We start from the raw sequence: 13289 nt of genomic DNA on the forward strand, positions 1-13289 counted from the left end.
TTTTACCATTCTGTTGGAAATAGAAATTAGGGGGGCAAACGGTTATAGAAAAATGTCCGGTTTATGGGACTATTGAAAAGAATCTGAGAATTACCACATGAGGTTGTTGTGGCACAAAATGAAGATGTGTTCTCTCTCAAACTGTCATAGTCAGTATACTTTTTTCATAAAGCCATTTTTAAGATCCAACACTATTCTTACCTCGTTTCCAAGACAAGAAAGATACTCTGTTCCATGTTTAAATTAAGAAGGTATTTTCGAAGCTGTTGTAAAATGTAACCAGATTTACTATGGAGCAGAAGTGAATGGACGGTAGTCACACACAAACTTTATAGCAAATGTTGGAGTAAATGCTTAATCCTTTATAGGAGAAAGGAGTTGATGTTGTAAAAGCTGAGAACTTTTCAGTTCGCTGTGTTTTTGGCCTACTGCTGCTAAAAACAGTATGTTTGAGTAATTTCCATTTAAATCAGTGGGCATCCATATTCTGTGGATAGGATCTTTCACCCCAGTCTAGCGAGTATACATTAAAACTGCAACATCTTGCCTTTTGTGACTCTCTCCTTAACACCAGTGCAAAACTAGAAGGGAAACCCTCCCAGATATTGCACATATATATTTCGGCTAGTCATTTGGCAGCCTCATTTGTCTATTAAATTGCTTTTATTATTTTATTAGTTTTTAAAAATGTATAATCTGCATTGAAATGATTGACGGCTACGAGTAGAAATTCTACAAAATGAAGTAGGAGGAGAGGCAGCACACAGGACAATGGATTCATTAGCCCAATATCCAGAAGATCCGCAAATCCAACCATTTTTGTTTAGTTTTCTTACAACATGTCAAAAGTAATTTCAGAGTTTTAGTCTTGAAGTTGTGGAACCATTACAGTTAAGGTAAATCTGGGTTATGAAGGCGATATATGTGTCTTGGCCCATTCTAGAAATATTCTTTCAGTATTTCATTATTTGTTTTTCAGAGATGCGAGACAAAATGAGGAAATGGAGAGAAGAGAACTGTCGGAACAGTGAGCAGATAGTGGAAGTTGGAGAAGAGTTAGTTAATGAATATGCAGCTAAGCTTGGTGATGACAGTAGGTCAAATTCTTTCTTGTCTGTAGCTATCCTTTTTTGTGCAGCTGGTTTTGTTTATTGCACCATCAATTCCCTTATTACGCCCTCCATATTATTTTACTTCTACTCCATTTGTCTGGTTGTATGGTACGCACATTATTTTTGTAAGCTCAGCATCTGCCAGTGTTCTTGACTCTTGATCTGCTTTCCAATTGAAGGGTGTGGGCAGAAAGATGTACGCCTAATAGGATGTATAGCCTGGCCCACTATTCATGCGAATACTTTTGAGAAAACCTTTGGCCATACGCCCTTGGACACATTTCACTCAAAGGTTGTCTTCACTCTTCTGAGGGATAGCTAGCGTTTGAAACCAGGAGAAATTGTTATTCCTGAAATGAAACCATAACTTCAGCTACATGGAATCGATATAAGGGTGGCTTTTATTATAATGTTGCTTATGAGAGTCTAGGGTGTGCCTGGATTTTCATTATATACAATATTCCTGTGTTTGAAGGAAGTCATAAGTGCACAATACTAATTCTCCCTAGACAGAAACTTGGCACGTGGCATTCTATACCAGAAAGGGATAGTTTAAACAGAAAGTCACAATAGTGCAATACCTCTTTTTATATAAGCAAAGGATAAAGCATCACAGCTTTTTTTATGGCAAAAAACTGTATAGGGCTGAGGAAGGCTGTTATGTAGGCAGGAAGGGAATAAGTATCAGTGATTTGTTTTTAATGAGCTCATTCTACTTTCTCTTTCTTTCCTGTCTGTAATTCAGTTAACCTAATTCAGACAGTATGAGGAGTTCATTTCTGGCAATGAGCTCAAAGTTCCAAGTGGGTACCCTTCTTTATTTAATTTTAGGAAGTTTTGGACTCCACACCACTTAAGTTATAAAATGTTGGAGGACTATTTCTGAAGCAGGTTCAGTTCTTTTAATATTCATCCAGAGGTCTTTCACTTTGGGATGTTTCCAGAAGATGCCACTAATACACACCAATTTTTTTTTCTGCAGAGAAAAGTAGTATGGATATACATGGAACTTGCGTATTGATATATCTCAGTCATTTTTTTTATTATATTGTTTGGAGGAGTGCTTAGGAAACTGGTTAATAAGCATTGTCTTGCTTCTTACTCTAAAGTAAAACGCACTGGATGGTAGAAAGGACCGTAGCTTCAAAAAGGGAAGGCAGGACTGCTGATGATAACTGTAATTTGCTTTGCAAGTTGCAGTACATGTTAGAATTCTGAGGTTGTGTTCAGATTTCATAACAAGCCAAAGATTATTGCTGCTTTTACACATGCTGAATAATGCACTTTTAATCCGCTTTCAGTGTACTTCAGCAATTGTTTGCAAGTTTCACACAGTAAAATCCAGTTGCAGAGTTCATTGAACATGGATTGAAAGTGTATGTGAAAGCAACGTAAGTCAAGATGGGTACAAACCTGGCTTGTTACAAGTCTTGTGTGTGCACCTTCCTCCTGTTCTCCTGCAGAGAATCCCTTTTATAAATCATTGGTAGCTGCCTGTCCCACACAGATGTAGGAGCACATAACCAGATTTATAGGAGCCAGGAAAGTTAACCAGAATAAATTTTTCTTCCTGCAAACTGATGTTTTTGAATCTGGGTTGTGATTCTAAATTCCAGTTAAAGAGCGTGCCTGCAGTCAATTCCAGTTAAAGAGCGTGCCTGCAGTCATATGTCATAGGGAAGTGGAGTTAGTTTCTAACTAGGTTCTCTGTGGAAGAAGAGAGGAGCAGAGCCTGTGTGTGAGCCCAGTAGTAAGCTGGGGTTTGTACACATCCTTGCTTAATGTTGGTTTGTTGTAACAACTGATAACAACCTAAATGCTCCCACCAACTTGAATACTAGTCAGCAGCAGATACAACATTATTCTAGAGAGCAGCATGAAGTCTCCTTCATTACATCCTGTACTGTCATATCCATGTTTTGTTTTCCTAGGCTTTATAGCTGCCGTTCCCGTTAACCATAGAGAGCAATCTGATTTTAACCAAGCAAATGAAAGAGTGAGAGCCAGTTCATGCATTTAGAGATCTGCAAGACAAATAACTTGCATTTATTATCCACTTATGAAGTAGTCAGGAAGGGGAAACTTGTGGATTTCTCTTGTGGACACTCAGATAATTTTAGTTTTGATTTTGCATAGTAGAATTCTAATTAGAGTGAACCATAGAAATCTGTGCAGTGCTGATGTTTTGCCAGATTAGATCATGATTGGTCAGTAGGCAAACTTCACTGTATAAGCAAGGGTGAAGGAGCAATATGAAATTGGCAGGGTTTTGTGTTCCTAAAGCAGTGTATGAATAATGAGTCTGGCCACAATCCAGAGAGGAGTCCACAGTTACCGGAATGCTGTCTCATGCTGTTTCTATAGAACTTCTGTAGGAATTCAGTTCAGGTAGTAATTTGAATATTTGGTGAAAATAATTTAAAGTAAATGTTGGAGAAAAGTAATGCACCTGTCACGGACAAAAACGTTTCCTTTTAAAATGTTTCCTGCCAAACCTTCCAACTGCTTTTTGAAAAGCAGGTGAGCTCTGGGTCACTGCTGTAGTCTGTGTGATATCACAAGTAGTGTTACAGCATGAATCCATTTCTAAAAGTCACCCATGCAGCGCTAAAGCAAAACCAATTGTGGAATTACAATAGTTATAGAGTTCTTGCATATACGGTCTCGACAAGTAATATTGTGACAAGGTCAAGGTCCAATAGGAAGTAGTCATTATAGAAATATAAGAGAGGATACAATTGATCTAATTCGTTTTGTCTGTTAGTAATTGGTTTGAAAACTCAGCTATGTATATTTTATGACGGATTTTTTGTGTGTGTGTCTAGTCTGGATAATATATGAACAAGTGATGATTGCTGCCTTGGATTGCAGTCGAGATGATTTGGCCCTGGTAAGCATTTCAGTTTTTTTATACAACACTTAAATTTTCTTAATGGTAAATGTTATATTTCCTTTATGTGGGTTAAACATTATAAGATACTTTTGTGGAGGTGCATTGCACTTTTCAAGTTGGTTGTTTTTTATCTCGATGTGTTACGGACCTTTTTTTAAAGCAGTGCTTTTGTTGCAGGTATAATCTCCCTGCATACAAATGGCAATAATATTGCACTTTTCTCTATCCACCTGCTTTTCTTGCCTTTCATAGTTGTTAGTACTGTGTTGCATGTAGTTTTGCATGTGTCTCGATAATGAGTGATGCATCTCCCTTCCCTTGTCCCCTCTACTGTCTTTTATGAACTTTAAAAGAAGTGTCATTGTCTTTACACAGTATACCATTCACACACACCCAAGCCTTTGCTATAAATATTTGCTCCTGAATGTTTTGCTAAATAGTTTTGCTTTTAATATCAGGTTCTTGGAAAGCTGGTTTGAAACTTCCAGTGCTAAAGAGACTGTTGTTCCTATTAATTTTTTTAAAAAACAGCATTCACAGGTACATCATAGTGAGACTACCTTCCATTATGTATGCATGGGCTATTTGCAGTGCTACTTTGAGGTGAGGGTGGAATGAGTGTAAGTAAGAAAAAAAGTCTGGCTTTTTATTGTTTGGAAAGACCCTGAGGCTAATAGGATCTGTGCCTGTAATTGAAATTTTGTTTATAATTGTCTTGGGTCTTTCTACAGTTGTAAAAATATTTACAGCTACTTGGATACAAGTTGAGTGCCAAAAAGCATGTTAAAGTTGCCATATGCAGGAGAAAACATTGATGTAAAACCTTTTTTGTGATTGTCAGCTTTTCAAATGTTCAAAGATATTTGTCATTCTAGGGTCTTTCAAGGCTACAGAGAGGATTTCATTGCATAGTTGCTTCAGAAGGATCTGTATCATAATGATTTCAATTTTCTTCAAAAGAGAAAGATACAAATTACAGAAATTTGTCCCCCCCCCCCTCCCATGGATCTCTTTTGATCACAGACCATGCAACAGTTGGGATTATACAGAATTTGCTGCTGGAAAACAGTAACTGGGGGGGGGATGCACTTCGGGTATCCGATTCGGGTAAAATATCCGAATCGGGCCTGATTCAGAAAGCTTCAGTATTGCTGGCCCCAATTTGGAAATCCCGAATCAAAGCTTTCCAAAGCATTCGTAATGCTTCAGGAAGCTTCTGGGCCCCAGGTGTTAAGTTTAAAGGCCCCTTTCACAAGTGGTAGGGCCCTCTAAACTTTCCCATTCCCTACCCTTACCCCTCCCCAATCTCACCTGGCACTGTGCTGGAGGAGGCAGCCCTCCTGCCTCCCAGCTGGCTTCCGGCAGCGGTGGCAGCCCTCTCTGCCTGCCAGCTGGCTGCGCAGCGACAGTGGCAAGGAAGGCCCTCTCTGCTAGCCAGCTGGCTGCGACGGCTGTGGCTACACGGCAACAGCGGCAGGGAAGGCTCCTTCTGCCGGCCAGTTGGCCGTGACGGCCATGGCTGTGCGGGAGTGGTAGGGAACGCCTTCTCCACTGCCCAGCGCAGCGTTGGCTCCAGCCTTCCGGCTGGCCAGGTAAATGGGGTGAGGGGTGGGAGGATAGGGTTTAAGGGTGGGGGGTGGGCCTCCTCCACCCCCCATCCCGCTGTCATTTCAGTATACTCCGAATCTTTACGGAGCATACTGAAGCAACTTAGAAACCTGAATCCGAAGCATACCACTTCGGATTTCAAGTGGCAGGGCCCTTTAAACTTCAGCTGGTGGGCGGGGGGGATCTCTGTCGCCTGTCAGCTGAAGTTTAAAGGGCCTTTTCACTTGCTGCTTGCAAGTGAGAAGGCCCTTTAAACTTTACTCAACCACCCCCAGCCCCAGTTCCTAACCACCTCACCTCCCACTTACCTGGGCTGGCAGGGCTGCAGCGGTGGTGAAGGAGGCGGCTCCACGTCCTCTTGCCTCTCCACTGGCCTCCGCGGTGGCAGCGGCTCCAACCTTCCCCACCGTCCACTGGGCCGCTGCAGGCCCCAGAGACAGAGGCGTGGTGTTGGCTCTGGCCTTTCCCGTGGCCCAGCTGGATGCTGCGCCTCCAGGACTCACAGCAGCTAGCTGGCCGGTGGGGAAGGCCGGAGCTGCCTCCTCCGGCCCTTCCTGCCTCTCAAATGGCCACCATGGAGGTGGAGGAGGCCCTCCCTGCTTCTCAAATGGCCGCAGCAACGGCCGTTTGAGGGGCAGGAAGGGCCAGGGGTGGCAGCACGGGAGCGGCGGATCTGGCCTTCCCCGCTGCCCAGCAGGCCGCTGCTGGTCTTCCAGGTAAGGGGGAGGGGAATAAGTGGAAAATGGCTGGGGGGGGGCAGGGGTGCTAAGTGGGGCTGGGTGTGGGGGCTGGGACAAAGCTTTCCCCCCTCACTTCGCTATGCTCCGAATCTTTATGGAGCTTTTCGGGGAAACCTGAAGCAGGAAACCCGAATCTCACCCGTACGCACCCCTACTCCTGAGTATCTTGGAAACCCACCTTTCATTTTTCGTAACTGCATGCACAAATCCTGTATAGTACAACTGCTAACAATATTGCAATAGGATTACAGTAGGATAAAATAAATCTTAAGTTTCCTTGTACAAAACAAAATGTGCTCATGCTTTGTATAAACAAAATAAAAATAAAAAAATAAAAATAAAGTTATCTGAAAAACCTCTTAAATACACTTGTGAGTTTCCTGAAAGAACCAGCAAACGTGTGTGTGTAAAAACCACTAATAATCACAGTAATAGTTTAAAGGTTGAACTTCTGGCCCCAAAGTGTCCTATAAGAAACACAGCATGATTCGAGGAGTGCAATGGTCTCCACATTGAGAGTGCTTTAAATGAAAACTTGAGACTTTTATTGGTCCACCACATACTTCATTGAAAGTCATTCAGAATAGCCATCATTCCGATCGGCCTTTTCCCACAGCTGCAGGCACCAGAGTCTGAAACAGTTTTTGCACTTTTCTCTTCTGGTTATAAAATCCTAAACAAGGGAGAGGCCTTCCTTGTCAGGAAATAGGTGCCGTCAGCTCTCGATGAAGTGTGTTAGGAGATGTACACTTAGATGTTCATCTGGACTTTTTTTTGGTCTTTTAGGATTGTTCCCTCCTCTGCCTTGATCATAATAGCTGTTGTTAACCTTGCTGTCTTCCATCCCACATGTGTACCCACCACATATGGCTTTAGTGAGATCACCTACTTTTGGCAGCCACCTGCAATACCTCTGTGTGAGAAGCTTGAGCCTGCATTTTAATTCCTTTATTTAGGTCAAATAAGACCTTTTCCACTGTTTTCTTTTTATGTTTAAATATTATTAATTTCCTTTTTGGGTGTACCGTTGCCCCTCCTTTATAAGACAGAATAGAAGAGGAAAAAGCAGTCTGGAAACCTGTTAGAATTTTAGACTGCCTTAATGGAACACCATTAATACAGGGTTTTGCGCGCACACAAAAAAAACATACTTTGAGGCCTGCATTTTGCTGTGCTGAAGTTTTATAATGAAAATAAAATAGATGCCAATGAGAACAATGGACTTGTTTTCCATGATGTGATTTTCTTCTTCTTTTCTGTTGCTAAAACTCTAGTTCATGTTTTTGATTTCTCCTACTGACTAATAATTATAGTACTTGAATACCTATAACCCTTTTAGTGGTCAAATAATTTCACATACTCTGGTAATTTTTACAGTAGTCTTGTAAGGTAGATATATATCCCCGTTTTGCCGCCTTGCTGCACCAGGTAATAGTCCGAATTGCTTGAGTCCAGTGAGGGAGTTCTGCAGGCAGAACAGTGAGGACAGTTTTTGTTGATCCCTCTACTCACCGCAGACCTGGCTCCTGTAACCCACGAGCAGCATTTTGGCAGAGGAATAACTTCTGTGGAAAGAAATCACCAGTGGATTCAAGCCAGTGTCTGTTCTGGTTCCCTCTTATGGTTATTCTTTGCCTCTGTTTAGAGTAGTGCTATTGGATTTATCTGCTTTACCTTCCATGTCGATTATGTTAAGGTTCTAGTCCAGTGTGTTGCTCAACTAACTAGTCAAGTGAACCAGACCCATTTATTGCTATTCAGTAACCTGTTTGGAGCACCCGGTGGCCTCTGCTATGTTTCCTTCCAAGGCTGTGCTTTTGCGGGCGTTGTGATAGAGAAATTATGGATGATGGAGTTGTTGCACATGCTTGCGTTCCACCTACAAAATATTCTGTTACTTGTTATCTCTTGATTTCCTTTTCAAATTTCCTTGCTGTTCTTGCAAACTTTTAAATTTTGCCTGTTAATGTTTCCAAGGATCTGTGACCACCATGGAATTACTTCTCTGTCTGAAGTTTTTCTGAATTTGCCTTTAATATTTTTTGTTGACTTACCACATAAACAATTGGTGGGACATTTAGTTTGTCAATGGAGTTTTGCTTCAATTTTCTTGTAGTTTTCTCCATGTGAGTGCAAGTTACATTGAACAGTTTAAACTGGAAAAAAAATCCTGTTAATAAAGACAGGATATTTTTAAAGTCTGAAAGCTGGGTTCTGTCTGTATGTCTTGGTATCTCTTAAACACTGCTAGAGGAATGGCGATATGACACTTTGATGTAAAGGCGGCTGCCAGAAGAACCTCTCAAGTGATGTAAACAAATAAATATCACTCATATGTTATCCAATGTAAGAAAATGTGTTCCTTACCTTCTCTTTTTTTGTCGCTGTGCTTTTATTTTTAAAATACAGTTTTGTCTTCAGGAGCTAAGGCGGCAGTTCCCTGGAAGCCATCGAGTTAAGCGTTTAACTGGCATGCGATTTGAAGCCATGGAGAGGTAACTGAATTTAAAAAATACAAACCCTTTTCCAGGCACAGCTTTAAAAACAAGTTAACCCACAATAAGAACTGTTGCAAAATTCTGTGTAGTTGGTAGTAAGTGATATGATTGTCAGCTGCAGATATTTTTCCATACCTTGAGTATTTACTGGAGGGTTGAAAAATAAGAAATCTCATGTCTTTGTGTATGATTTCTAAAATTTACCAAATGCCTCTTGGACTTCAATCTAAATAATTCTGTGGTAGGCAGCCTAAGTTGAATAATTGAAATTTCTTGTGGGAAAAGCTGTGTCTTGCTGCTCAACCGTTCTAGTGAAGATTTGATAATCTAGCGTGGGGTTTGTTTTAAGTGGGTGGCTGTGTTGGTCTTCAGTAGAATAGGAGAATTTGAATTTAGTGGCGCCTTTAAGATCAACAAGATTTTCAGGGTGTAAGCTTTCTAGAGTCAGAGCTTGCTTGAAGAAGGGAACTCTGACTCTTAAAAGCTTACATCCTGAAAATCTTGTTGGTCTCTAAGGTGCCGGTGCGGGGTTTGAAATCTTGAGGGTTTCTGCATCTTTTTGAGGAAGTAGAGGATCATTTGCAAACGCGTCTTTGTGCCATCTCTGAAACGGAAATGGGTGGGAGGGGCACTTGGCCTGATACAGCTGTGTTCATCAAGTGAAAAGTTTCTGGGGATGGAGGATGTATAAGGCCAAAGTAGACTGCATGGTTGTTGGGAAATGGAGCATGTGACTTGCATATATGAAGTCCGGGTTTAAGCCCTTGGCCTCTCCAGCTAAAGGATTTCATGGAGCTGCAGATCTTGCACTGTAGGTCGCCGAAGATGGATCAGTGGTCTGACAGCATATAAAAGCAGATCTAATTGTTACAGTGCTAAACAAAGTGAAAGTGAATTAAACATTAAGTATTATGTTGAGCACTATTCCCCATCTCATCTCACTTGTGCTGAGGACCTAGTTTCTCTGGATTCACCAGCATTCCTATCCAGCCAGTTCAGTGGGACTGGAAGCACATCTGGATGTTCTCCCACATTTCCAAAAGCAGTAGGCATGTCTCTTTCTTTTGATAGCTGGATTGGGGGAAGGCTCAAATCATATGGAATTGCTAGAGCACTAGAGCACCTGCAAATATTTTTCTCTGCACCTTGTAACAGGTATGATGATGCAATCCAGTTATATGACAGGATTTTACAAGAGGACTCAACTAATACCGTAAGTTGAATGGGAAAATCATGTCAGCATTACATGTTTTATGCTAATAATTTTAACCCCCCCTCCCCCATAAGAGGCTTTGGTTAAAATTCAGAATTAAATTGATTTCAGAATGGTTGAGGTTGCATTGTGTTTACATCACATAGATGTTGTACAGCACTAAAACTGTTTCCCTTTGGGCACTTAGTTTATATACCAGTAAATATTATAGCCTCCATGCAAATCAAAAGAACTCTGCAGCATAATATTTGCAACTGTCTGGTTTTTGTACTTTTACTATTTCTTGTCATGAATTTAATTCCTGGAGTTGTCAATATGATAATTCTGTGTACTTAAATATACTCAACATGAATGCTGAAAAAGTAACACTCTATACTGAAATATTAAAACAATGAATTGTTTGAATTTCATGCATTAAAAAAAAAAAAGTGTCCAGCAAATGCCTTTTCTTCGATACTGGCTGGTTTGGTCTTCTGAGGTGAAGAAGGTAAATAGAAAGTTGTGATAAACTGTCAGCTATTGGAGTGCTTCATATGTGATTGTTTAATTATTTTCTTGTGCATGTGAGGCTGCTGGAGGAAAATAAATGCTTCGTGGTTTTCAACTGAAACGATTGCTGAGTTTGTCTTGGCACTAACTTGAGCTTAACACAGTCTCTTCTGGTGCGCTGACACATGGAGCTGCTTAGCTATATTAAACATTTTCTCTTTGGCAAGTGAGATGCAGACTTTTGTTCACATAAGTCATGTAAAAATCACGCATTTGCAGGAGCTGACAGTTTCAAACAGGAAAGACAGGGACTACACAAGGATTAAAAGCAACTTTAATGTCCAACAGCTTTTTCCACTAGGGTAAAAGAAGATTGTCAACTAGAGTTTATGTAAAAGTATATCTTAGTGCCAGTCATTGTTAAGTTCTACAGCTGTGAGAAGATGGTTTAAGATTTTTTAAAAAGCCATGAAAATAGATTTCAGTTTTTATACTGATATAAAAGGGGCACATAAACACCTAAATTAAAAAAGGAGGCACTTGAAAGTCATAGTTCAGATGGCATGAGAGGGCTTTAGCCTCGGTGTAGTGAAAGCGACTCTGACCAGTCTGGTGTGTGCCCAGGTTCTGTTATCCTCCATTACCTTCAGCAGCTCGAGAGAAATTGATGTCCTTCTCCAAGCTCTTGCAGATTCCAGTTTATTTTTTTGTTTAATTTGAGGACACCATCTCTTTGAAACTCTATTGCATTTAAATTGTTGGCCAGAAAATAATTCTGGATTATGGACTAATTAATTAACCGACCGCAAAGGAAGCCAGGTTAGGTAATTGAATCATATTGCAGGAAACTAAATGAAGTAAGATGGAATGCATGCTAGGTTTCTCCTCTTTTTCTCCCTTCTGAACGTTAAGCTTCTAAACTCAGGTCATTATATCAAAACATGTTTATTGTTTCTTTAAAACTTATAAAACATTTGATAGCAGAGAAAATGTTTAACTTTATTTAAAATCAGAATACAAGAATATAAAATTATGTGATTGCAGTTATGAAAACTGTCATATGTTTGCCATCTGTTTTATTTTCTAGTAACTAACAAAAGACCTTAACCTTTCAGATTACCCTGTACTTGGTCTGTTTTCTCTGTCAAAGTGGAGAATGCTTTTGAACTGTGAACAAAAGGCTTACAAAATAGATAAACAGCAAATAAGACACACCCACACAAACTGCACTCCCCATTCTTTGAAATGAATGACGTAAATATTATTATATTGTAGAATTGGAGTGCACAAAAGAAGCAGTGGCCATGTTTCAGGATTGTAGAATATATGAATTTGCTACCTTGGAAGGTCTTTTATCGTTTTTTCTGGGTGTTTTGATTGTGTGTGGCAGCAAACAGCATTTAGATGACTGGGAGCTTTGCTAATTGCTATTACCCACCCACCCCCACCCTGGCTAGTTTCAATCAAATAAAAACACACATAAGGATAATGCAGTTTGTTATTGCATAATTTATATACTGCCTAAAATACATACATAATAAGTAATAAATCATAACCAATACCAAATAAATGTACAGTACCCAGCAATCTCTGTACATAATGTGACGTACAAGTACTCAGTGGCTCTCCCATAAAGATTGATCCATTTTCCATTTTGATAAAGCATCATCTTCAAGACCACCATCTGTTGAATTTGTATAACACACCATATGCCTAGGGGGTATATGCAAACTTAAACCGTTGTTGGATGATCCGGATATAATGACAAATTGTGGTTTGTCGAATCTTTTCTACGGTTTGGTAAACTGTTTTGTTGGACATTTCTGAACCCAGCCATCTGATTGGCATCATGTTCCCTAGACATCGATTTGTATGCTCTTCTCCATTTTTTAAACTGTCATCTGGGTGTTTTTTTATCTTAAGAACAAGGGAACTGATGGGGCTTGGTTGTTGACAGAAGACATGAATTGCATAGAGTATTAAGATGGCTTCTTAATACATTATCTAGTGTGTAGGGCACTGCAGCCTAAATTCCACTGTGTTATCTTTGCATGTTGAGACTAGATTAAGGACAATTTCTTGCTGGTATGAGGAGGAACTTTTCATCTTCTGACTGAATAAAAAGCTAGAAATAAAATAGTTAGAAAATTTGTTCAAACCTGGAATCAAAGGCTGTCTACACATAAACAGTATTTTCCTGGTCCCCATGAAACTAGCTATACTTTACAAAATGCCCTCTCAGAGGACCCCAAAAATTCAGCAAGAAACAGAGAGCTGGCATTCTGATTTTCTCTCTGCTAGTTAGAAAGACTGGACACTCACTTCTGTTCCCCATTCCTCCACTCCCCCATTTAAACGTTAAGCTTCGATGTAATTCTTGCATCAATTGGAATTGGAATATCTCTAGTTGATGTTTTCTAAGTGTGCGCAAGTTTCATAGTTGATGTTTTCTGGGAGGCTGTTTCATAGTATAAAGACTGAGACTGCTACTGAGAAGGCTGATGTCTGAGTCATGACCAAACGCTTCATGGTAAAAGGGGAAAGGAAATCAAGAGCAGGGCTTGCCTAGAGAAACAAAGCTGCTGTATGGGTTCATACACAAAGAAGTGGTCTGTGAGGGACTGCATTTTTTAAAAGTTTAGAGCTGCTGTACAGCTGAAGGACTGTGAAGGGTTAATTGTTCACAGAAACAGAGAGCCTTGAGTGACAGGCTACGCCAAGGAATCTGATTGGGTA

The 13289-nt window shown here is 40.3% G+C and overlaps 1 protein-coding gene across 4 annotated transcripts in view; it reads left to right on the forward strand.

Annotated features, from left to right (window-relative positions):
- Window positions 1-13289, forward strand: part of EMC2 (ER membrane protein complex subunit 2) — a 40785-nt gene that overhangs the window by 9388 nt on the left and 18108 nt on the right. For all 4 annotated transcript variants that reach the window (XM_054985043.1, XM_054985044.1, XM_054985047.1 and 1 more), the window contains 4 exons: window positions 980-1093; window positions 3938-4002; window positions 8763-8848; window positions 10007-10064. In XM_054985043.1, coding sequence (XP_054841018.1) covers window positions 980-1093; window positions 3938-4002; window positions 8763-8848; window positions 10007-10064 — 323 coding nt within the window. The remainder of the gene's footprint in view (window positions 1-979; window positions 1094-3937; window positions 4003-8762; window positions 8849-10006; window positions 10065-13289) is intronic.

Source organism: Eublepharis macularius, chromosome 7 (assembly GCF_028583425.1).
Source record: "Eublepharis macularius isolate TG4126 chromosome 7, MPM_Emac_v1.0, whole genome shotgun sequence".
Classification (NCBI taxonomy): domain Eukaryota; kingdom Metazoa; phylum Chordata; class Lepidosauria; order Squamata; family Eublepharidae; genus Eublepharis; species Eublepharis macularius.